The following is a 25948-nucleotide window of genomic DNA, read 5'->3' as shown; positions in this document are numbered from 1 at the left end:
GCATGACTCTCTGACTGATCAAGGCATTGCCCTGAGGAATGAACCAACGAATAACTGTCAGTTATTTTGTTTAGCTGAAACCGGCGCAATGTATGTACACGTTCTTTCTGTCTACAACGAGCGGGGCCTGAAGTATTAATATTTGTAGTTTCCAGTCAGAGTCCACTTGCCAACCAATCAGCACCCCCTTCTCATACAGTATAAATTGTTTAATAAAGGCAAAATACTGTGGATGCTGGAAATCTGAAACAAAAGCAAAAAATGCAGGAAAAACTCCAGGTCTGACAGTATATGTGGAGAGAGAGACAGAGATAATGTTTTGAGTCTGTATGAATTTTCTTGAGCTAAATTGTTGAGTTCAGTATAAATTGTTGCTCCCTTTACATTTGGTATCCTTGTGAATTGTCCTGATGAGTTAAGACCCATGAAAAGCTTTGACAAAAATGTCTCTTTTCAGCAATACTCAAGTTCTATACTATCAAACAACTATAAATATGTTTCTGGCAAAAAAATGCAGCTCTTGGGTCTCAAAAGTAGCATTGCAGACAATGCGATACACTCAAAGCCTTAAACATGGGGAAACAGAATCTAATCCTTTGTACTTTCCTGAAGCTTTGGTTCTCTAATCTAAAGCCATTGTTCCAGCTCTAATGCTACACCATTTGGTTGGGCACTCTTTTTAACGGTTAGACTGTATTTGTTACTTCTTCAATTCATCCTGAAGGGAACGGAATCATATTGTCTTAGCCAAAATTAATGTGCACAGTTTTTGAAATAACTTTCTTATGCATGATAAAGACCATGAAGATGAACCTGCTGGTTTCCGCTCTCTTGTTTCTGAGCTCCTGTAGACCTCTGTCTTTCACAGGCTGAACCTCCTGCAGTGAGCACACAGTTCGATCAATAACTCAATAACTTTTTTCATGCAGTAATTATCTCTGTGATATTACTTGGACAGTGCATTTCTTTATTACCCCAAAGATAAAAGCTTTTTATGCCAATTGCAGATCCTTTTGTTTTTTTTAGTAAAACAGGTAGACTTTGTATCTGAATAATGAATATAAACTTAAAAAAAATTTGGGTTAATTAATAACAATATATTTATTGAATTGGTTTAAACATTTTGATTTTGATTTTCATATATGAAGAAGCAGTAGAAACTCTATGATGATTCAAATTATTACTGGCAATTCTAAAAGTGTTGAAAAAGGATTGAATAAATTGTCAGTATCTTAACATCTGATTACAATATCTCACAATTCAGTTCAAAGCATGAAAGAGAACAAGTGGTATTTGGAGTGTTTATAAAAGCTTGATCATCTCCTTGTTTTCAGCCTTATTTACCTCCCCGCCCCGTGTCCTGTTTTCTTTGTCTTTAGATGGAGGTTCTGCAAGAATCACGGATGATGATCCCAGATTGTCAGCGTCGATTGGCAACTGCCCACAGTGACCTTGCACAACTATTGGTGAGTCTGTTATTTTCAGTTTGGCATTTTCTAAGAACATGATGCCCTTTCTATGTCTAGTATATGTATTGGATTGAGGAATAGATATAAAACTGCGATTTTAATTGATGTAGTCACTGTAAATTCATACATTCCACATTTGATATCTGCAAGTGTGTAGTTTGTTTCTTGAACAAACTGATATTTTCTCTACAAAATTCAACATTTTTTATTGGTTCACGGAATATGGGCATTGCTGGCAAGGCCAGCATTTATATTGCCCATCCCTAATTGCCCTTGTGAAAGCGTAGGCATTCCCATTGTGCCATTAGTTAGGGAGTTCCAGGATTTTCACCCAGTGACAATGAGGGGAATGAGTATCTGTTTCCAATTCATGATTATGTGTGACTTGAAGGGCAATGTGGAGGTGGTAGTCTGTGTCTGCTGTTCTTGTCCTCCTAGGTGGCAAAAGTTGTGGATTTGGAAAATGCTGCCAAAGAAGCCTTAGCAAGTTGCTGCATTGCGCATTGTGGATGGTACACGCTGCTGACACCATGTGTCAGTGACAGAGGGAATGGATGTCTGAGGTGGTGGATGGTGTGCCGATCAAGTGGGCAGCTTTTTTCTTGGGTGGTATTGAGCTTCTTCAGTGTTGTTAGAGCTGCACTGATACAAGCAAGTGGAAATTCCATCATACTCCTGGACCTGTGTATTGTAGTACGCAGGTGATGAGCATTAATTGGGGTTTCACTTCAACACGCCTAAAGAGATACTTACTGAAAACTGTGTTGTGGTTATGTAAGAAGGTGAAATAAAAACAAAATGTTTTAATTCCAGGTTTCCAGCATCTGCAGTATTTTGCTTTTATGTTAGGTGTATGCTTGTAATGTTTTGCTCTGTCAATAAATGTAAGATGAGATTGATTTCTGTATCATCCTTCACCAGCCAGTTTTCTGGAATAGAATACCCAGGATGTTGATGGTCAGAAACTCAGTGACAGTAATGCTTTTAATGTGAAGGGGAGATGGTTAGACTCACTTTTGTTGGAGATGGTGCGAATGTTACTTGCCACTTAGCAGTCTAATCCTGAATGTGTCCAGAATATGCATGTGGGTACAGACAGTTTTATTATCTGAGGAGTTGTAAATGGAGCTGAACACTGCAATCATCAGCGAATAACCCCCTCTTCTGACATTTTGGAGGGAGGGTCCTTGATGAAGCTGTTGAAGATAGTTGGGCCTATGACACTGCCCTGAGGAACAGAGATATCTTGGGGTTAGATGACTGGCCTTCAACAGACAAAAACCATCTTCCTTTGCGCTAGGTATAACTCCAACTGGTGGAGAGTTTTCCCCTGATTCCCATTAACTTCAATTTTACTAAGACTCCCTACTGCCTCGACATCAAGGGCAGTTACTGAGGGGAGATGGTGATGTAGTGGTAAAGTCACTGGGCTAGTAATCCAGAGGCGCAGGCCAATCCCCTGAGAACATGGGTTCAAATCCCACCACAGCAGCTGGTGGAATTTCAATTCAGTTAATAAAAATTGGAATTGATAGTTTCATGGTCACCATTACTGAGACTATCATCAATTGTTGTAAAGGCCCGTCTGGTTCACTAGTGTCCTTCAGCGAAGGAAATCTGCCATTCTTACCTGGTCTGGCCTACATGTGATTCCAGACCCACAGCATCATGGTTGATTCTTAGCTGCCCTCTGAAATGGCTTAGCAGTCCATTCAGTTCAAGGGTAATTAAGGATGGGCAAGAGATGCTGGCATTACCAGTAATGCGCACATCCCATGAAAGAATAAATAAAAAATAACCCTCATCACAACTCTGCAGTTGAGGTTTTTTGTCCATGTTTGTAGCAATGCTGTAATTGATCCAAATGGTCCTTGTAGAGCCTACATTTGAGCATCACTGAGTAAGCGTTACTTGATAGCAGTGTCGATACAAACCTATGAACTAGGAGCAGGAGTAGGCCCCTCAAGCCTGCTCTTCTGCCATTTAATAAGATCATGGCTGATCTGATTGTAACCTCAACTCCACATTCCCACCTTCCCTTGTAACCTTTCGCCCCTCTGCTTATCAAGAATCTATCTACCTCTGCCTTAAGAATATTCAAAGACTCTGCTTCCACCATCTTTTGAGGATGAGAGTTCCAAAGACTCAGAACCTCTGAGAGAAAAATTCTCCTCATCTGTGTCTTAAATGGGCGACCCCTTATTTTTAAACAGTGGCCCCTAGTTCTAGATTATCCATCAAGAGGAAACATCCTCTTCACATCCACCTTTTCAAGACCCCTCAGGATCTTATATGTTTCAGTCAAGTCACCTCTTCTAAACTCCAGCGGATACAAGCCTAGCCTATCTAACCTTCCTTCCATAAGACATCCAGTCCATTCCAGGGCATCTGACATCTGCCATTGCTATGCTAATGATTGAGAGTAGACAGTATAATAAAGGCAAAATACTGCAGATTCTGGAAATCTGAAACAAAAAATGCTGGAAAAGCTCAACAGCTCAAAAGCATCTGAGGAGAGAAAGACAGAGTTAATGTTTTGAGTCCGTATGACTTCTTCAGATCTAAAGAGAAGTAAAAATGTGGTAAAATTTATACTGTTTAAGGGGGTGGAGCAGGTGAAGCTGTATCGAAGGCCAGTTATAGGTGGAGGAAAAGGAGAGATTGCCGAAGATGTCATGAAGAAAAGGCCAATGGCGTGTTAATGGCGGTGGTACTGGCTAAAGGAGGTGCTGGTGGTGACATTAAGGATAGAAAGCAGAATGCGATAATAGCTGGACAAGGGTAAGCACTCTGGAAAGAACAACATGAACAAGTGACAGATAGCCCTATGGGGGTGGGGTGTGAAGAGGGGATGGTGATGTGAAAAAAGATCTAAAATAGGATAAAAGGTGGGGCGGGGATAAAACAATGAATAAAAATGAAAATAATTTTTTAAAAAATTAGTAGATAAAAAATTTAAATTAAAAATGAATATTGAAAAAAGGGGATAAAAAAGGGGTGAGGATGGAGGAGAGAGTTCATGGTCTGAAGTTGTTGAACTCAATGTTAAGTCCGGAAGGCTGTAAAATGCCTAATCGGACACCTAATGAGGTGCTGTTCCTCCAGTTTGCATTGGCCTTCACTGGAACATTGCATTAGGCCAAGGGTGGACATGTGGGCATGAGGGCAGGATGTGGTGTTGAAATGACAAGTGACAGGAAGGTCTGGATCATGCTTGCGGACGGACGGACGGAAGGTGTTCCGCAAAGCGGTCACCCAGTCTGCGTTTGGTGTCTCCAGTGTAGAGGAGACCGCATTGGGAGCAGCGAATGCAGTAGACCAAATTAAAGGAGGTGCAAGTGAAACACTGCTTCACCTGAAAGGAGTGTTTGGACCATTGGATGGTGAGGAGGGGGCAGGTAAAGGGGCAGGTGTTGCACCTCCTGCGATTGCATGGAAAGGTGCTTTGGGAGGGGGATGAGTTGTAGAGGGTGATGGAGGAGTGGACCTGGGTGTCCCGGAGGGAATGGTCCCTGTGGAATGCCGACGAGGGTGAAGGGAAAATGTGTATATGGTGGTGGCATCATGCTGGAGTTGGCGGAAATGGCTGAGGATGATCCTTTGAATGCGGAGGCTGGTGGGGTGAAAAGTAAGGACAAGGGGGACCCTATCATGGTTCTGGGAGGGTGGGGGAGGAAGGTGTGAGGGCAGAGGCACGGGGGATGGGTCAGACACAGTTGCGGGTCCTGCCAACCAAACTGGGCGGGAAACCACTGATAGGGCAGTAATTGACCAGATTGGCTTTGACCTGCTTTTTGTAGACAGGATATATCTAGGCAATTGCCCACTTTATCGGATGCCAGTGTACTGGAACGGCTTGATTAGAGGTATGGCTTAACAGTTTCTTGTTATCACATGGAGTGAATCGAGTGATATAAAAAGTGGCAGCTGTGATGGTGGGGGTCCCTTGAGGAGGCTGGGATGGATCATCCACTTAGCACTTTTGGTTAAAGATGCTTGCAAATGTTTCAACCTTTGCTGGACTCCAGCATCTTTGAGGGTGGTGATGTTCCAAGAACCACATCCTCCCATTAGTTGTTTAATTTTCTGTCACCATTCTCAACTATTTATGGCTGGACTGCAGAGCCTTTGGTCTGATCTATTTATTGTGGGGTCACTTAGCTCTGTCTATAGCATGCTGTTCCTGTATGTATGTAGTCCTGTGTTGCAGCTTCTCCAGGTTGGCACCTTGTTTTTAAGTATGTCTTATGCTGCTTCTACACCCCCATTGAACCAGGGTTGATTCCCTGGCTTGATGGTAATGATTGTGTGAGGGATATGCTGGGCCATGAAGCTGCACATTGTGGTTGAATACGGTTCTGCTGCTGCTCATGGCCCACAGAGACTGATGGGTGCCAAGTTTTGAGCTGCTAGAACCATTCTGAATCTATCCCATTTAGTATTGTGCTAGTGTCACACAACTGCTGTGATGGTGGGGGTCTCAGGAGGAAGGTATACTCAGAGTAAAGATAGAGCTTTTTCTGTACAAGGACTAGGCAGTGGTCACTCCTACCAATGCTGTTATGGATATAAGCATCTACGGGAAGATGGTTACTGAATGCGGTTATTTCTCTGCCTCTTAATTCAAAAATATGAGCTTGGTGTGCTATAAAGAAAGCCTTGCTTTTTATTTTTTGAGTATATTTTCTGTGTATGTTGAGAGTAACGATTTATATCAGAAAACAATTTTTAAACAAATGAGTATCTTTGGTTTACTCAACTAAATATGAAATGCACAACATTCAAATGTGACTTAATTTGTGGTTGTGGGGCTTCATTTGAATTATCTAGTTATCTTTAACATTTAATGAATTTACCACACATTCCAGAATAAAGTTACAATAAGATGCATTTTATTATTCAAATTGTTTGGGGAACATGCACTTTAAACAAAAATTAACCAGTAGATTTTTCATAGCAAGCATGAGCCATTGCAATTTATATTCATTTTGGAAAATTGCACTTAAAGTACTTTCTAAAATAAGTACAAATTCAGATATTTTGTGAAGTATAATTTTAATGGAAGTGTAAATGGTATGGGAATTTAGTCTATTAAAGTATGCTTGCTTGGATAAGGTCTCTGAATCTATAATAAATGCAAGATTAGAGAAAAATAGATGATACCAGCTGTTTCTAAATATCCTAGTTCCCTAGTATAATCTGGTTACCACAAACATAAATTTTAGAGAAATTGGACCAAAACTATTCTAGTGCATTTACTCATTATCATTTGTATATAAAATTGGCTTCAGTATGTCATTTAACCCTATTGACATGTCTTGAAAGTAATTTTTTTTTGTTGTGTATAACATAATTGACATTTTTTTGGAAATTAAATGTCATTTATTGATCTGTAAATATTTAGTGCATTACATTTTTGAGTGAGAAGGAAGGAAAGATCAGGTTAACACCTGCAGTTTGGGTATAATTTTTTTAAATTTGATAAAAATCAAACCCTAAAATGGGTGGATTGGGGTTAAATGATATTTTGACCATATCTCTTTCACTAAAAATCTAAACTGGCATTTTATTTGTTTTTGTATTAGCCGATTGCCTACAAGTAGCACAAACTACATCCTCTTTTAATATTTATATGTGTTCAATGAAAAGCCTTAATGGCTCCCTCCTGCCTCACCAAAGAAATTGGGACCAATTAAAGCATTTTACTGCCACACTAGTTGATAATTGGCTACCTTGGCAATGGTCAAGACACCACATTAACGTGATAGGGAAGCTATGTCACCATCGTACATTGGTGTAAAGCAGTTTTTGTGTGGCACTAATGCAAGGTGAACATTATAATTGCACTGAAGTCATTTTGATTTGTTTTTTTTCTAGTGGTGTGAGACCTTCAGGTAGAGAGAGCTTGTACAGCTTCAGCTTTTCATCAATTACAGTACAATAGGAACTGGCACAAAGCTCAATTTTTAAACTTTGAGGTGTTGAACTATGCTTGGCATTCAAGTTGATAATTGTAACAAAATCTCATATCCCTGATGAGTCATTTCTAATGTCTATGTTTAAGTCCACCATCTTTGCTTAATTAGTGCTGTTAGACAGTATATTTACAGTATGTGTTCTCATTGAAGAGGGTAGCTAACCAAAAGTCACTTTCAACAACTCACCAGCATAATTACAAAAAATTATGTTCATAGCGTATATGACATTTTTACTCAACAGAAACTTTTAATCTATGAAAATGTAGAAGGTTTTGTTGAATTATCCAGATGGATTTCAAATTTTCTTGGAAAGATTTCTGAACTGGGAGTGTTGAAACAGGCATGAATTTTCTTGGCGTAATTTAACTATTGAAATGCATTGAGCCAGATTTTACCGTAGCGAGGCATCTAATGGTTTTTGCCATTAGTTAGACTTGCTCTTGTGTACTCAAACTCAAGTTGCTGACAGTGCAAGCTGATAATGCTGCAGACGGAAATGGGGCATCTGCAACCTGAGTGAACAAGGGACAAACAAGGGGGTATTTCCTTAACTAATAGTTGGAAGTGATTGATGTTTATTCCATTGACAAAATGGTAGTTAGGCTTGTAATTGCTAGATTAAAACATCTGTGGCGGATTTAGTTTGTATACACCATGCAAGTACAGCAACTTTCTGACATTCAATGCATGTCAATGGTGAGGCAGACAGTAAAATACAGTTATTACAAAACTAGTGGCAAAGTGACAGGACATGGACTGCAACCTTTGGCCTTTGACATTTAACCATGCATCTGCCCCTTGCATAAAGTTGCTGTGCAATTACGCATAAATTACGATGAGCACCATTAACCTTACAAGTATTTTGATAGAAAAACCTTGGCCTATTAAGTTGTATCTACAGTTAATTGATATTCTTCACTTTTTCTTCTCTGTTTTTCCCGTTACCTTAAAGCTGAATTTAGAAACTTAACCACTATCCTTTTAGCAACCTCAGACTTCGTAGTGAGTCGTTGACTAATGTGTGGATGCTGAATGAAACTCTGATATTGCAGTAATAAAGCTACTCGGATGGCAAGAATAGCTTTATCTCACTAATGATCCAATGCTGTTTAAGAACACATCTATCAATAGAATATTTTAAATTTTGCCAGCTTTGTCTTCTCCTTTCCCTCACTCATTTTCCTTTTTGTCCTCACTAGTTATAATCTCTTTTCCTGAAGTAGCCATTCTTCATGTTTCAGCCATGCTGTAACTCTTTCGAGTACAAACCCGTTTCCATCTGTTTCAGATGAAGTTACATTGTTTCATAGTTTGCCAGTGTGAGATTTGAACTCTTGATCTTGGGGTTACAAACCCAGTACCATAACCACTTGGCTATTTAGGCCAAGCCCCAGCCTTGCTGTAGGGGTTGCTAAATAACAGTGGAATTAGGGCCTTGGTTAATTGGTGGGCCATGGCCAATTGAAGCAATCCTGACTGAAATCAAATAGTTCATTACAGCCTTGAGAAAAGTCTATGGTTTCTTGGTCTGTGTTGGATCAGTTATGTGCTGAGTAGACTTGTTCAGCTGCCATTAGGGAAGACTTTTTTTACTTTATTTCTAACTAATTTCTATTCCCTTCTATTTTTTCACATTATATAAATACTTCATCTAGCTTACGTCCTCTGCCAACAGGGTCACCAGGTACATTTCAGAGCTAGGACCTACATTCTAAAACTTGGCATGTAGATGACTGAACGCTAGTTCCACAAGCATGTTTTACACCCAGATGAGCATGATGCCTATTTCAATATTTGTTGAAATTTCAGGCATCATAAGTAATCTTGTTAGTGGCCACAGTATTTCCACAACAAGGATATTCAGTAGCAGTGGTCCCCATCCAAACAGAAGTCACTTAATTCAAAACTCTTGTAGAACCTGTATAATGATCATCATTGCAATCTTTTTCTGGTGTCTAATTACATCAAATAAATATCAAACATTTTTATGCTCAGTGAAAGCCACTCCAGCTGTAGTCTATGCTGTCAACTTCATCTAAATAATGATGGCTAGTCAAAGGTCACTAAAATTATAGGTGTTTTATAATATGGAACCCCAAAACAGCTACAGCTCAAAGTACAGAGTTGGAATTAAGCATGAGTTGCCAAAGCAGCTAGTGTTTTACATTATTGTTTAATACTATCTTTTAAGTGTAAATGTTTTATAGTATTTGTATTAATCTCAGTTAGCTGTAGTACTTAGTAAAAGATTAGCAAATAAAATTAATATATATGCAAAAATGAAAACATTCTATTTTGTATTCTTCCTGCTCTAGGAAAGCGAGAAAGAATTGGAAGACACTGAGGAATACAAGGAAGCCCAGGCCACAATAGGATCAATCAAACTAGAAGCCTAGAACCTATTTCTTAATTATAATGTTTTGTTATAAATACTTGCACTGTGTCCATTCCATTTCCCTCCCAGTTTCAGTTTTAGGCATTATGACCCTGCTATTATTATGCTTGGGATCTATCTATGAACCCTGTGTAATCTGAGTTCTCTTACATTGCACAGCAGATTGTGTACCCAAATGAATTTTGTGCCACATCATGGTGAAATAATGAAACATTAAATAAATGTACCTGCTGACAATGAATTGTCTTAATTTGTGTGTGTATCTGACGTTAAAATCTCTATTGCTAAGAGATCTGTTCCATTTTAACTTGAAGGATAAAGTGAGTGTATATTTTGTGATCTAGCAACTGAGTTGTATTTCAGCAGCTGCTACATCATTGGCCAAGCATGCTGGCAATATTTCTCTACAAAACAACTTATCCAGGAACTGAGGCAGCCCACAACTGCTTTATTGTCTGTTTTCAGGCGATTTGATTTGTACTACTCTAACCACTTATATGGTGGTTTCACTTTGACTTCATATTAAATCTGGTTGCAGTCAGACTGCAGCCAGTATGTGTTAAGTAGCCTTGCACTTCTTATGCTACACCCGGTAGTACACAGCTCAACTCTAGCCTGGTGCAAAGCCACCATTCTCAAAATGCCCAGGTATTCCAGTCACTTGCTTAGGAACTCTGCCTTCTCGCAAGATTAAAAATCGTCTTTTCAGCATGGTGTATTGCATATTTGTCCAAGCAGGCATGCATACTGTCCCCTTTTCACGGAGTGTAACCTGTTACAAGGACCACTGATACTGTACTTTGGGTCTGTTGGGTTTGCGGTGCACTGTACAGATACTTTTTTTTGTAATATGGCAGCCAGCACCTGTAGATGTACAGACCCATATCATCAAAATTTGAGATTTATTTTTACTATTGTCAGTTTCAAAGACTCCAGACTCTATACGACTTGCAAACATGCTGTATGCAAGGCTATGTGCCTCATGAATATAATCTCAAATGAATTTTCTAAATATTGGATGGCCACATTAGGAAGGAAGTAGGCCACACAACCTATTGAAGTATTAAACTTCCCATCATGCTTAAATATATATTGTAATGATAATCCATAATTAATTATACTAAGCAAGCGGTGTAGATAGAATTTGGAGAGTAATTTAAATAAACCTCCATATGCTGAAGTAAAATCAACTATAATTCACTCAGAAATAATCCTATTTCACAGCATAGCATATTCTCTAGTTACACAATAGTCATTCTATATTTAACAATCTAATAACACTCTGTGCCATGAAATTTATCACACTGCATGACGGAAAGCTCAGCTAGTTTATGTTTCTTCCCCTTCTGGCTGTCTGCACCAGTTGCCATGTGCTGCATAAGTGCTGTATTCAACTTATTTTCAAAGGAGTTTGAGCCAGCTTTACACAGTTAAAGCAACAAGACAATTTTGTACAAGTTTCTTGACTCATTTCTGAAAGCAGTGTTGGGGTCCTGCTAATTTAATATTGAGAATTATAAGCCATTGATGCCTGAGGCAAGTCATCGATATCTCCTGTAACATGGCGTTTTTTAATAAAAAATCCTTATTAGCAGTTATGTTATTATTTATTGCATGCCTTAGAAGTTTTTTCATAACTTTTTTAACTGGTGCAAGAAGTGAACATTCTCGGTTCGTTCAAAATGTTGGTGAGGATGGCATAATTATATCAGAACAGTGATGGAAAGCAGTGTTCCAAGGGATAAAACGCAGAATAGAATTACAAAAGTTACAGAACTCCCGATCACAAAACATATATCCCAGTTACACAAGGTGGTGTTTTAATAAAAATACCAATTTATTTCAAATCCTCTTAAAAGTTGTGTTTTTTGGTCCTGTATTTGTTTCCTGACCTTTCATTGCATCCAAGAATTACTGTCACTTTCACCTGAATGCCAACTTATGTGTTAAGTTTTTTTCGGTATATTAATAATTGTTAAAACAGCTCAAAAGTGGCAGTATGATGCTGGATTTACACTGTAAATTTAATGTTGGTGCGAAGTGATTTCAGCTTCATACTGACACTATACTTTCCCTGTAACCGGAGCCAGAGACTTGCCTGCCTCCGGAGAGAAGCGGAAGGAGAAACACTGGATACAGGCAGTGGTTGGCAAAGCGCTCGGTCTGACTTTAAATGTTTAAATGCACAGATTCTTCCTCAACATTTGCAAATAAAATGTTTCACCGCTGGGAGAAAATGGAAGTATTCGAACATAAATGGGATAAAATTCTAGCCAAGTGTATTTCCTAGCTTATAGTCGAGCAGTACATATGTATAAATGCGCCCTATAATTCACGAAGGGCCAGCGATGTCAGGAAAACAGGCAGGTATGAGACCCCACAAGGATGGTCTCTGGCACAGTTTCATAGAATGCAGTATAACTCCTATCTTAGCATCACATTTGACCTTGTTAATTTCTGTCCCTTTTTAGGTTGTACCGGCGGACATTCTCGTTTGATTGAAAGTAGAAACTTTTTTTTCAAACTAACAATGATATGGACTGATGAACCTGATATTGTTACAAGAGTGTTGTGGATGCATGTCAATCTTTGCAGGGTTAGGTATGAAACTATCCACAATTTTAAGCATTCCTTTAATTATTTTAGTTCTGCCTTCATACTGGCGTGTAAAATAAACTATTTAAAAACATTACCGCCCATGCCTGGCCTTTTAACAACCACTCTGATTTCAATATTCTTGTTAATCACGTTGCGAAAGGAAAGTGTGATATTGGGCGGCTGCCTGCATTTCTTGGTTTGAAGTACATTTTGGGAAGGGCAAGCTCTCTTTGAAGTACAGTAATGTATTCATGAAAATGACAACTATATGTATTCAAGGAACAATTCCAGTAAAATAAGTTGTTAAATAAGTTATGGAAACAATGACTGATGGTCAGCAGTCGGTGGTCTGCCGCCACGTGGTATCCTGCACCACCTGGATTTTAAAATTTCCACCCTTATATTCAGATCCCCTCATAGCCTCACCAGTCTGCCCATACCAGGTTTCCTGAGCCTCTCTATCTATCCTTTAATGCGCCCCTTAAAATCTACGTTTTGAGCAAGATTTTTGGTCACCTGTCCTAATATATCTGTATGTGGCTCTGTGTCAGATTGTGTTTGATAGTGCTCCGGTGAAGGAGCTTGGGACGTTTGGCTATGTTAAATGTGTTATATAAACGCAAGTTGATGAGGTGCGTGTCTCTCATTGGCGTGCACGGCTATTGGATTAAACGGGAGGCTTGGAAACAAGACTTTGGCACGAGCCGCCTTTGGTGACCTGCGAATTCTGACCAAGGAGAAATGTACAATAGCCCCGCAAAATCATAAGGCGCATTCGATCCCCCATCCAAAGCACGGACACAAATAGAACCAAACCAAATTCTTGGGCCAGAGCCAGGAAGTGGGTCACTTGGACAATTGCAAGCAAATTAGGTCAGTCCCTGCAAATCAATAGCAGAGCAAACCCTGAAGGCAAAATGTTCAGACCAGCAAAATTCAATTTAAGGAGTGCCAGAGATTGTACAGGTTGGTTGTATCAAGAGTTTACCCAAGACCCGTATACACAGCCTGCAGTGACACGAAGTTAATCCCAGAGGTGTCTACTGGTGAATTCCCGAGTTTGGGAAATCTGAGAAGCGTTGGTTTAAACCCCCTTTAACATAGTCTACAACATCACATCGAGTGCACTGTTTCTCAAATTGGAATGCCTTTTGTTCCTCCTTTGCCCGGCTCCCTCACTAAACGCGGAATTTAAAAAAAAACATTTTTAAAAAAGCCTCCTGTTCTGCCTAGTCCACAAACCCAGCCTCATTACCAGCGTTTAATGAGACCCCCGTACTCCGTGACATGCAGCCGCTCCATCTCATTAACGAAATCGCTCTTCAATGCTGATTATTTTATTTGGAGCCATAATTATATTTCTTTTGGCTGAATCACGATTTAATAGAGCACACGTTCGGGGGCACAGCGCCCCTTAATTGAAGGCTGCTGCGAAGATTTAGCGACGGTTGGATGCGGGGCGGGGCGGAGGTTTAGAGAGTCTGATCCGGCAAAGCGACTGCCTTCCAGCCCCGCTCCATTCTCCTGGCCTCGACAATGAAAAAAAAAACATCCACACAAACAACTTATTACTTCTAATTCATGAACTGTCTGCGCTCTCACAAAATCACCTGCACGAAACAAGAATCTAATTTGTTAACCTGGCATTTCTGTAGATGGAAGATCGATTTTCTCTTTAGAATTCTCTAATTGAGTGAATATAGACGCCCGAATTAGCTCAGTTGGAAAAAAGTCAACAAAAATCATCCTTGTAAAATAAGCCATATTACCTCTGGAATAGCCAAATAATAAACGAACGCGGATCGAAAGGTCCCTGATTGAATGACAGTCATATTCTGGAACTAACTGGGTTTTAAAAAGCAGAGCTGGGCACGGTGTTAGAATACTAACTAACCGAGCTGAGAATTGCTGGAATTACATTTGTTTTCTTGTGATATTATTAAAAGTCTATCCTCATCTCCAGAGTGCGTGAAAATATCTACTTTCCACTCAGATACACCGCATTAACTTGTTCGAGGCGAATTTGTTTGTTTGTCTATTTTTATTTATTTGGGGGAAAAGATTGATGTGTTCTTATTATCAGTATCTTGTTAAGAAACAAATGGAGGGAGAAAGGACGCTGCCGGCGCTTTTTAAGTTCCTGCCTAATTAAAGTTTTTTAAAAAATATATTCAAATATATATATATATAATCTTTAAAAAGGATTTAAAATTCTGGTCGTTTTAAGTTTGTTTCTCTGCGGGTGTTTATTCTCCTAGTTTTGCATAAAATAAATAAAAGTCCCCAATCACTGGCTTGTTTTATATAACTGAATGACACAGAAAGGCTTTGCTCTAATTTGCCGGCGAATTAAAATTGATTCCTCTCATCAGGCAAGAAAATAAGAAAATGTGCGATCGTTAATTATTGCAGCGGACTCTTCATTTCAAACGCCAGGGGTCGGAATAAGCATTTTTTTTTAAAAAAAACAACAAACGTGGAATCAAACCAGGCGAATAGGCAAAGCAGATGAAGAAATAGCTAAATATCTGACTGAATGCCTGGACGATTTCTGGAACTCTTACAACAGTTTATAATCCGTTTATTAGTGTGAATTATTTGCAGGGCCATTTATCAGGAAGACATAACGAATACGTTTATTCAGCCAGGAAATATATATAGCACACGGTTATACGACGGTCAACATATTTCTGCTGAAGCCCTTTTATTTCTAAGACTTTTTCTTCCAATTGCATTTGACCAATAACATTTCTAAATCAATTGTTTCCTAAGTGCATGACCAAAATTTGAAGGTTTGCTGCTCATTTATGTTTTACAAGAAGGTATAATATTTACAATTAATTATGTCTTGTATCGCTTTGCAGGCTTTACGCCTTTCTAAGTGGAGTTGGTTGGGATTTTCAGACTTCTAGATTTGAGGAGTTAAGTACTAAAGATAACCCAGAGTAGGGGCAGCAGTTTACAATTGTAAACACACCTGTTCTTGTGTTTTTGACAAATCCTGTTTCTCGTCATCCGATAGGGGCAGAAGAAAATGGAAATGTTGACAAAAACAAGAAAATTAATCATTCCAAATATCTAGTTTCCTCACCTAAAATGTAAAAAACGACTACAAGAGTTAATGTTCTGCGCCGCCCTCCTATCTCTAGTTTACCTCCTAACCGCGTTGTGTTTGTGTAAAATTGAATCTTTGTGTTCCATAGAAACAAACTCAATAAATAAATTATATTACGAGCGACCAATATGTTTCCAGGCAGCTATTTCACCGCTGCCTTTGGTGCGAGTAACAATCTGAAATCTATTTAAAATATCCCGATCGCCACCATAAATAACCCCTTTTCTCCGTTTTTTTTTGAGTTTGATCCTGAAAAACATTTTTACTTCTCTTCGGTGCCTGAGTAAAATGTTGCTTCAAGAAACGTTAACAGGCCCCCAGAACGCTGTCTATTCTTGGAGGATGAACAAGTAGCAATGTATACTGAACAAGCCTCCGCAAAAGTACACCCATTCGGTAAGTTTTGTCTCATTTCTCCCGGCCTCAGCTTCTGCCCGAACATTATTTGCTTAGAGTCCATTTTTCATAGACAATCGCAGCCCTGTGCTCCTTTTAACTGCCGCTCCCTATCTCCAGCAAAAGTAACTGGGCGCAACTATAAAATCCACTCAAAGCTTTTGATATTAATTTCTGCTCGCGATCTGCCGAGTTCGCCTGGAGCTCAGATGAGCTAGAATCCAGCGGAAAATGGAATAAAAAGAAACAGATTTGCACCGGATTATTTCTTTAGTTGGGATTTATTTCAGTTTGTCCCGTCCTCTATGCCCGAAGGCGTTTTTAAACTATAGGAACACTATATATCACTTTATATCTTCATATAAACTTTATCTCCCAGCCAACCTTAATTATCCCATTTTCTGTGTTTATTGCCCCTACATTTTGCCCTCTCCATTCGACGCATCTTGAGCAAAGTACCCCCTCAACTGCCCCCCTGCACCCCACCCCGCTCGCCCCCCGCCCCCCCCCCCCCCCCCCCCCCGCCCCCGACTTTTCAAACCCTTTTTCGTTGGACCTAGCAGGAAGTGTACAAATCTGTACAAGTATTGCTCTGTTTGTGCCGACGTGAGGCTCCGCAGCGGTGTAAGAAGTCATATAAATGCAGCATGTTATCAATCACTCGGCTGCCATTACCAGCCGGCAGTAAACAGCGAATAATAAAACCAATGATCTCTCTATAACACAAAATATACTTAACTGTAGCGCTAAGTCGATACATTTTAATATCCATGTACCATCTCAATTTGAACAGAAAGGGCGAATAGAAAAGGAAATACACAGGTAATAATCAAAACGCTGTTGCAGAATTAAAACAAGACGCACATTTCTAACATTCTATTCCATTAACGACGTTTTCACAATGCAACGATAAGAATACTTTTAACCAGGGTCTGTCCAACACCTGAGTCCTTCTCTTCAATGAGGATGCAGCTGTCGGCTTTGCAGAATTGAACTCCATGCGTCTTTTTTTTCAGTTCTGGCTTCTGGTAATGGTGTTGTTTTTCTCTCTCTCTCTACTAGTAGGTTGCTCTTCTTTTCCCAGGTTCCAGTTCACCTTGGTTTTCTAACATTATTGACGTATATATATGCACACCAAGAGTTCGGAGTCCACCCCAAATGAACTGAAGGGAACAGCGAGCAAACTCAAGTCTGGAGCTTCGGGATAGAAGCCTGTGTGTTTGGCCGAGATCAGGATTGAAACGCTCTGCTGTGGATGCTATCGACACTCACATTCATTCTGAAGACTGACGTGTCTAAAAGCAGAATTGAATAAATCTAGCCAAGTTGCAAAGTAAAGAACAAAAATGCACAATCTGCGCCTCGCCGCCTCCTTTGTCTGCTCCTCACTAAAAAGAGCGTTTTAAAAGCTCGCTCTTGCACCTGCTTTTAGGGGTTTCTAATGTTTGGTGAGAGTCATTAAATTGCTGCACAATTAGCCTTTTGTACCTTATTTTAACCGACTTTATATAACACCAGTTTTGTACTTTTATTACCACTTAATAAATTCTCTTAATTGCATCAATTTTGTTTTAAAAAAATCAATCACAATCGAGATGAATTGTATCAATGAAGTACATCAGTCTCAATTCTGCCTTATTACCCATCTTAAGCATTGTTTGCTTGTGTTAAACCGAATGTCTTAGGAGATACGATCTCTCCAGTGCAAATACTATTTGAATGGACTGGTTCCTACACCCATTACATCCGCACTGTAATCTGCTCGCTATTTCCACTGATATCATTCACAACAGCAGATTCTTTCAGTTGACAGCCAAGTCTAAACCAGTAGCAAATTAGTACACATTTATACTGATTTTATTTTAATAATCGTAATAAAAGCTTATAGATTTGGCACTAATTAGATAAATGCCTAATGATCTTGAAAATTAGTCTGGTTTGAAATATATTACTAACAGAAACTTTGTTGTTGACTGATTTTGGAAATCAGAAGATTAGGAACGGATGACTTCACGTGTTTTTACAGTTCTGCAAACTGTTCAAGCGGTGATAAAATTGTTAAAAACCTTATTATTGATTATTTCTCGATTTCCCCCTCCCCAAACACATGGGGCTTAATTTTGTGCCTCGTGCATAAGTTTTCAGAAATATTCCCAGGGTCGAATATTTGCGAAGTGTTTAATTGCAAACCTATCGTGAGGACCGGGACCTTTCTTGTGGGAAATAATTGTGATCGTACACCCAGGAACGGGGTACATGTTGCAAATGAGGTATGGGAAAACAAAATAAAAACCTCTTGTGAATCACTCTATACTTGAAAAAAGTTGAATTTCCCCCAACCGAATTTGTTCCTTAAAAAGTATAAGTTTCAACAGTATAACATCGTGGGGGAAACAATTCCAGCCTTTTAATGGGTGTGTAGGTCCGATCTGTTATAAAATTGCGTTAACATCAATATTTAAACTCCGAATCATAATAGATCACATTAAGGCATTGGAAAGGGAAGCGAGCAGATAAGGTATAGTCAGATAAATATAATTCCTGTAATATTGGCTTTATTATGTTTGGTTTGTATCTATTATCCAAATTAGAACAGGTCATTTAAAGGCATAATATTTGACGTTGAAAGCTAATAAATCAGATTTAGAAAGCAGAAATAGAATTGTAAATGTTCCGAGTGGCTTCTGAGTGGTTGGGGAGAGCTGCCTTGAGGCATGCGTAATGGAGTCTCACTTTGCGCTGACATTTACAGCGGTGAGTTTTGATTGGCCGTGATTTGGAGCTGCTCATGGGCTCATTCAACTGTTAAGCACCACCCCGTCCCTCTAAAGGAGATTATAATGCAAGAGACCCCCTTTTACAACAAACAGAAATTTGTAGTTTTTTTTGTATTTTTTAAAAAACCTCTCCGGTTTTAGGGGCAATCTCACCCTGGAGCGGTGCGCCATGCTCTCACACGCCGACCTCCTGGACGCTCGCCTGGGTGAGTGTTTGCGCAAAAGTCCGTTCCAAACCGAAAAATACATCCCTCTCTCTAGGAACGAATCACCGGGGGCTGCTAGATAGCAGCTTCCACTCACAGGCTCCTTGTTATTCCGCTTTAATGCAGCGAAAATTAGTTAATTCTATCTAAAAGTAATTATTTTAGTTTCAAATTACTGCAATAATTTGATTTAGAATCAATCTATTAGAATTGTGCTTGTTATTTGAGTTAGGAAAATCTATCACTGATCTCAACAACTGGTAGAAAGTTTTTTTTTCTCTCTCTCCTTTTTCTGTTTCTCTCCTTTTTTTGGGGGGATTACTAACTGATTTGTACTTGTTTGCTTTTCTTTATCAGGAATGAAAGATGCGGCAGCCGAATTGCTCGGGCACCGGGAGGCGGTGAAGTGCCGGATGGGGCCCGGGGGCGATACGGGCCACCCAGGCGACTGCCCTCCGGGCTCAGACTCGGTGGAAGGTGCGACCCTCCTTCCGGGCGAAAGCATCACATCGGCCGGATCGAACCCGGGAGGAGGGGGAGGAGGCGGCGGCGGTGGCTCGGCGAGCGGCAAGGACTCGGACAAACAGCAGCAGCAGCAGCAACAGCAGCAGCAGCAACAGAGCCAACAGAAACAGAAGAGGCACCGGACCCGCTTCACCCCGGCTCAGCTCAACGAACTGGAGAGGAGCTTCGCCAAAACCCACTACCCTGACATCTTCATGAGAGAGGAGCTGGCTTTGCGGATCGGCCTCACCGAGTCCAGAGTGCAGGTATGAAAATGCGACCACATCTCCCACAAGCGATCCCTTTTGGGGTGGAAGGGGCAGTAGGGCGAGTGGAGAGGAGGGGGGCGGGGGGGTTGGTGGGGGGAACAAGGCGGGGGCAACCCCATTTCCAAAAGGAAAATTACGCATCAAGTTACTTCCTTAAGGTCAACCTCCTTAAGGTTTTCTTTAATGAGGTTGTATCAAATTCTGAAAGGGCGGAGGCAAATGTGAACAGACTTTGAAAGTATTTAACGTGTGTTTGAGCGCTACAAATTCTGTATGCAGTCGGGGAATAAAAGCATCTTTTAAACTCCACTATTTAACAGTATTCGAATGTTCTTTTCTGATGCACAATATATCGTGCATATTAATCTCTCGTTCGTCACATTTCCTTAATTTTGCTTTGGGTCGATGAACATGCAGACTTTTAGAGATTAAAAGATTCAGAGCTTAAAAGACATGAAATGCAGCGACTGCTGAAAAGTACATCGTTCGATAAAATGAGTAAAATGATAAGTTTTCGTGCGGTCACGAGAACAGACCAGGAGAAATGACAGCTGAATTTGACAAGGGTTCGGGTAATTAACAACCCGTCATCAAGTCAGTATGAAGACTGGCTCCTGAAAGATAGAAATGGAAAGGCACCCGGTGTTTGAACAAACACAGCATCAAATATGGGGGGGACCTTTCGACCAGTTTCCATATATTCTAAACGGCGTCCATAATAATCTGAAACCGAAGGGAACTAGTTTAATATACTCCCTGTGTGTCTATGTTGAGGTGTGAAATCAGCGAAGTTGTCCTTCTGAATGTGCCTACAACAAATATATATATTTTTTAAAAAGGGAAAACTTATTTTTAAACCACGCAAGATCTTGAATGAATGAAGAATTGGAACACACTTGTCTAAACTTCGATCTCTGGTAGCTTGCCTTTATGTAGCGGTCGTAATATATTTCCGTTGCAATACCATTGTCAGGAGTGGAATTTAAATATTCAAACTTTGATGACCAATCACAAATGACATGAAATATTAAACATTGGGAGGTAAAGGATTGGTGTAAACGTGGAAATGCAAAATCTAATTGAAACCAAAGTAACACACCGCATAAAGTTGAAATTTAAGTTCTCGAAACGTAACACTTGTGAAGAGATATTTTAGAATTGGGATGAACGATAATTCTGTAGTTAATGGAAATTTCTGATTAAATTGTCGGCCGGTAGCTTTATAACATAAAATTCAGGGTTCCAGTTCGTAACTGGAATTCAGCATTTTCATCAGGTGAAGGAGCTTCTCAATATGTAGCGGCTTCTCGTTCCGACCTTAGGATCTGTGGCTGTGTTGTTAAGAATTACAAGTGTACACAATATCCTGCGCCTTTTAAAGTAACGCAAGCCAACGAAACTAATCTCCCGTACGCTTGTGAACGGTGACTGCAGAAGGAACTTTTTTTTTGAAACGCAGAGACTGGTGTGAGATTTCCGGGTTCTGCCGTAAGGCTTGATCAGTAAATCACCCGGAGCGGCTATCTGTAATTACAACTGACATTGGCCATTACAACTGCTGGTCAATGATTTAAAATGATAGTAATTATAATCTGATGATAAAGCAGATAATGAAAAATATAAAGAATTACATTTTAGATGTGTGCACCGAGAAGGCAACTAAAAAGCACTGTGCACTATTAATATACAAGGTAAATAAACGCGACTTGAAAGTTCTGGAGTGTCTCATCCTGTGAAGAGACGATTGCACGCCAAACCTTAGCAGAATTCTCACCTTATAATTCCAAATCTGTACAAGTACACAAAGTCCAGAGAAAAAGGACTACAATCGAAACAACACAGTCAGAAATCAAAAATATTCAACATTCCAAACGAAAGGAACGGATTCGAGTTTCAGCAGTACTTTGGTACATATTGAAATGGTGTATTTCTGAATTGAACCTCTTTTTTGAATTCAATTCCACAATTTAGGATTTTAATAATGTTAAATATAACAATATTGTATTAAACAGGAATAAGCAAATTTGATATGTTGACATAAATCAGGTCGAGTGTACTGGCTTTATAAATGGATCCGTGGGCTATTTTAGACGTTGGGTCTTCAATATTTTATGGTTAGAACTCACGTCTAAATTAGCGTTAAAAAATCACAGCTTTTCCAATAAACTTGACGAAAAGCGGCGCATGCCTCCAGAGTTGAAAGTTCCCAATAACAAATTATGGGGCCCTGTCCATACTGAACAGAGTGCAATTTTTACCAGATACCACGCAAATAAAGTCAGGATGACGGAGTTTTGCTCATGTGTTGTTCAGTCTTCAGTGTTAAATTAATTCCCAATAGCTGTGTAAGGGATGTCAAATTATAACATTAGCCAGGATGTCAAATTATAACATTAGCCGTGAACTTATATTTAAGCTTAAACGTTAAGTAAAGGGACGGCAGTGAGTGATCACAATATGTTTAGACAACTATGTACGGCGAGATTATCACATCTAATTTCCGAATTTGGTCAGCCTCTTCCATCCATAGTGGCCATGTGCATTCATTTATGGAGGAAAACATTTCGCTTTCACATTTTGACCGAATTTACACAAAACGTGGACACATCATTAATGTTCAATTCTGTTGCAGGGAATGTTAAAATATTTTCTTTGTACTTATTGCCAACGCGAGGCAGTTCTTCGTTTTTTTGGTGAATGTTATGCACGGTCTTGTTTAAACTTTATAAAAGGTCATCTCCTTTGGTTTCATCTAACGTGTTATTGTTTTTCTTAATGTTTGCCATGAAGTGCGCTCCTGTCATTTCCCACAAAGGAGACATTATCTAAAGTTTATTCAATTTCCACACACAACACATTATAACATAAATCATTTTTCTTTCCAGGAACCCGCTGAACAAAAACGTGATACAACCTCAGACCCTCTCCTTCACACATACACGCATAATATATATCTACAGTTTAACTCCACACTATTTCTAAATCACTATAAACGAAAAGACTGTTTATTATACATTATTACATTCCTGCCTCACGAATATCAAAATTTATTTACTTAAAATATTTCACACCAACTGGCAGCCCGTTTCTGAATCATCTGTCGTCTGAAATGTTTTATTAAATGGCAATGTGAAAATAATGCAAATTATGCAATAAAATACAATATAATCAGCATAATCATTAGTCTCCAGCATGTATTAATTAGCTTCCAATACTTTATTTACATAAAACCCACATCAGTGAAATAACCGCTGCACAGTGATCCTTGAGATCTCATCTTTTCGTCCTAATTAGGTGTTTTAATTCTCACGATAACCTGCCTTTCTATATTGTAGATATGCAATGCGCCGCCACCTGCCACATCTTAATAGGCGACAAGTTGAAAGTATTTTCTAGTTTTCTAATGGAATGAGAAATTGCATTTTCTCTAACACTATTAAAGTGTAATGAATTTCGCCGGGATTTCACGGCTGACTGGCCAGAATGAATCTGTGCTCTGAGCACATGAGAGCTTCAGACTCCACACAAAATCTCCGCATTAATCATCGCAAATATTACAATGAAATCTTCATAAACCCAACAGTTTCCTGGAAAATTTAACATTCCAAACACTGTATTTTCTAAAAGCCACTTCACAGCCGTTAAGATATTGTGCCATTTATTGTTTTTTTAATATATAAATGGAGGTTAAAATACATGAAAAGATATGGGTCTCTTAGGTTAAAAAATGAAACCCTGGACAGGCAGGTTGTAGTATTTGCGCTTAGAATGTCTGTATTTTGGTCGGTGTCAGTCCATTCTTTACACAAATCACTCTTCCTAACTATAAAGATTTGATTGTAATACAAATACCTATTTATTTCTCAGACTTCAATATCGTTTGATTTATCCATGAATTCTACTGTTAGTTTTGTCCTCGGTAAAACTTGAAATTGGCTAAAACATGTCGACCCTTCCTTCAACACTGTTTACATTATTGTGATAAATAACTGCATTATCTGTTCGATTCTTGGTTCCAAATTATTTCGCAGCTTTTTGCAAAATTAGCATGAATTAATCTTGCATCATTTGTACGGTTCATTTTCTTGCCCATCTTGCATTTCTTATTAGATGAAATAATTCTTTTTCTAAATCAAGATATAGCTAGATCGTATTTCAATTCCAGAAGCAATGTCTCGCTTCATTGAATGCGCAGGATTTTCTAGCGGTTTAGATGTGATGATTTAAAACACTCCTTTTTCTTTAAAAAAAAGCCCTGTTGTTTTTAAACGCCGTTTCTTTCGGTTCAGTTTCTTACACTCGTTGCAATAATTTTCAATATCGAGTGCAATCCTCTTAGTTGAATGCTGAAAAGTTAACTTTAGTCTTTCTCAAAGGCACTATATTCCAAACTATTCCCACGCGTTGAGTTGCTGCAGGGCGTGTTCAACATCTAAACATAAGTAAACTCTCCTGACTCGTGGCTCTTTCTGGGTATAAGTTGCAACGGGTGACAGCGTTCTATTTCGAAATGTTTTTTTAAAAAAATATATTAATTTATCTCATCCTGTGTTAATTGTGTATCCATCTGTGCTGGAGTGGAGCTCCATGTACTAGCGGAAGATCAATTAATTACAAGGCAAAGTTCTGAAAGTGCGCATACTAGATAGTGAAGGACCCTCCTTGTTCTTCAACGAGCTTTTCAAGCCTTCCAATATAAACTGAGGCGATTACCTCCCGCCTCTAGAACAAGGGTTTTTTTTTTCAATGTGGTGGAATTAATTTGCCCTACTTTAAGTGTTTAACTGCCTAACTGTGTCTTTAAAACATTTTTAAAATCACAATTCTTATTTCCCCAGTTGTACTAGATCCAATGCTTCTTTCACACGAGGCAGTTGAATTATGTTTGCGGCAGGTGTTCTCTCGCCCTCCCCTTCACAAAGTCAATAGGAGATGAATCTTCTCCTCGGGATACTGAAACATACTTTTAGCTCTTATGTATTTTCATAATTTGGCTTAATCGATGCAATTGGGCATTATACCGCTAGCTTGCGTGGGTGAAAGTGAAGGCTGCAGCGTTTGGTTAGGGTCAGTCAAAAATGGAGCTCCCAGCACCAGCCACCCTACCCCTACCCCAGTCTGGATTTTCATGATTCCTGTAAAACGAATGAAAAATGTTCAACCTCCCTCATCAGGACTTTCTGGGGCCACCCCATAATCCGATTATGTGAAGAGGATGTTCCCTAATCTGTACTGTGGATCCAACCCAGGTTTGTGTCCCAGAGTCTGTCATTCACAGCCCCTCTCTCTCTCGCTCCCGGGTGCTTCAGGTATAGTCTTCAGGACGGTCATGTCTCTCACTCACGTTGTGCAACTCTTGTATCATTTCTGTCTCATGGCAATCCCCCTCTTTGCTCTCCTTTTCAGGTTTGGTTTCAGAACAGACGCGCCAAGTGGAAGAAGCGGAAGAAGACCACCAATGTATTCCGAGCTCCTGGGACGCTGCTGCCCACGCCAGGCCTGCCCCAATTCCCGGGCGCCAGCATGGGCGACGGCCTTTGCTCTTTCCACGCCAACGACACCCGCTGGGCCACGGCGGGCGTGGGGGTCTCGCAGCTGCAGCTGCCCCCGGCCCTGGGCAGGCAACAGGCCATGGCTCAGTCCCTGTCCCAGTGCAGTCTCGGGGGGCCGCCCAACTCCATGGGGCTCTCCAACAGCCTCGCCAGCGCCAACGGCGGGGGTTTGCAGTCCCACCTTTACCAGCCCACTTTCCCTGGCATGGTGCCCGCCTCTCTGGCCGGCCCCGGCAACGTGACAAGCGGCTCGCCGCAGCTCTGCAGCTCCCCGGACAGCGACGTGTGGCGAGGGACCAGCATCGCCTCCCTGCGCCGTAAAGCACTCGAGCACACAGTCTCCATGAGCTTCACTTAATGCAGCTCCCCCCACCCCTTCTCTCCAGCACAGCAACCAGGGAGTCGACTCAGGGTTTGAAATGCATCCTTCAGTACCCACACGCAAATAGGAGGTGGGAGGGAGAGGGAGGGTGGTTGGTCAAACTCTTTAAAATATTAATATGTAAAGAACACACTAGAGGCACCAGGGACAAAGCGAACACCATATGGACTCAACTTCAAGAACTCCTATCAGTGGCGGTGATCTGGAACTCTGAGCTGCCTCATCTTTCTGAATCACATTTCCAGATCACTGGACTTGACCTGTTGCAATAACACGTGAAATCACACAAAGAAAGAGCTCTGACCAA

At 40.1% G+C, this 25948-nt stretch overlaps 2 protein-coding genes across 4 annotated transcripts in view; both read left to right on the top strand.

Annotated features, from left to right (window-relative positions):
- The window catches only part of tbca (tubulin cofactor a), a 91985-nt gene extending 81906 nt beyond the window's left edge, over positions 1-10079 (top strand). For all 3 annotated transcript variants that reach the window (XM_041186829.1, XM_041186830.1, XM_041186828.1), the window contains 2 exons: positions 1380-1466; positions 9763-10079. In XM_041186829.1, the coding sequence (XP_041042763.1) occupies positions 1380-1466; positions 9763-9843 (168 nt within the window). In that variant the 3' untranslated portion in view covers positions 9844-10079. The remainder of the gene's footprint in view (positions 1-1379; positions 1467-9762) is intronic.
- An 8818-nt stretch (positions 10080-18897) lies between these two features.
- Positions 18898-25617, top strand: otpa (orthopedia homeobox a). Its single transcript, XM_041186989.1, has 3 exons — positions 18898-18934; positions 19292-19704; positions 25114-25617. Exons 1-3 carry the CDS (start codon positions 18898-18900, stop codon positions 25615-25617), a joined length of 954 nt encoding a protein of 317 aa, XP_041042923.1.
- The last annotated feature ends 331 nt before the right edge of the window (positions 25618-25948 follow it).

This window comes from Carcharodon carcharias, chromosome 4 (genome assembly GCF_017639515.1).
Source record: "Carcharodon carcharias isolate sCarCar2 chromosome 4, sCarCar2.pri, whole genome shotgun sequence".
Lineage (NCBI taxonomy): Eukaryota > Metazoa > Chordata > Chondrichthyes > Lamniformes > Lamnidae > Carcharodon > Carcharodon carcharias.
Note: the sequence above shows the minus strand (reverse complement) of the source record. Positions and strands in the feature narration are given on the sequence as shown.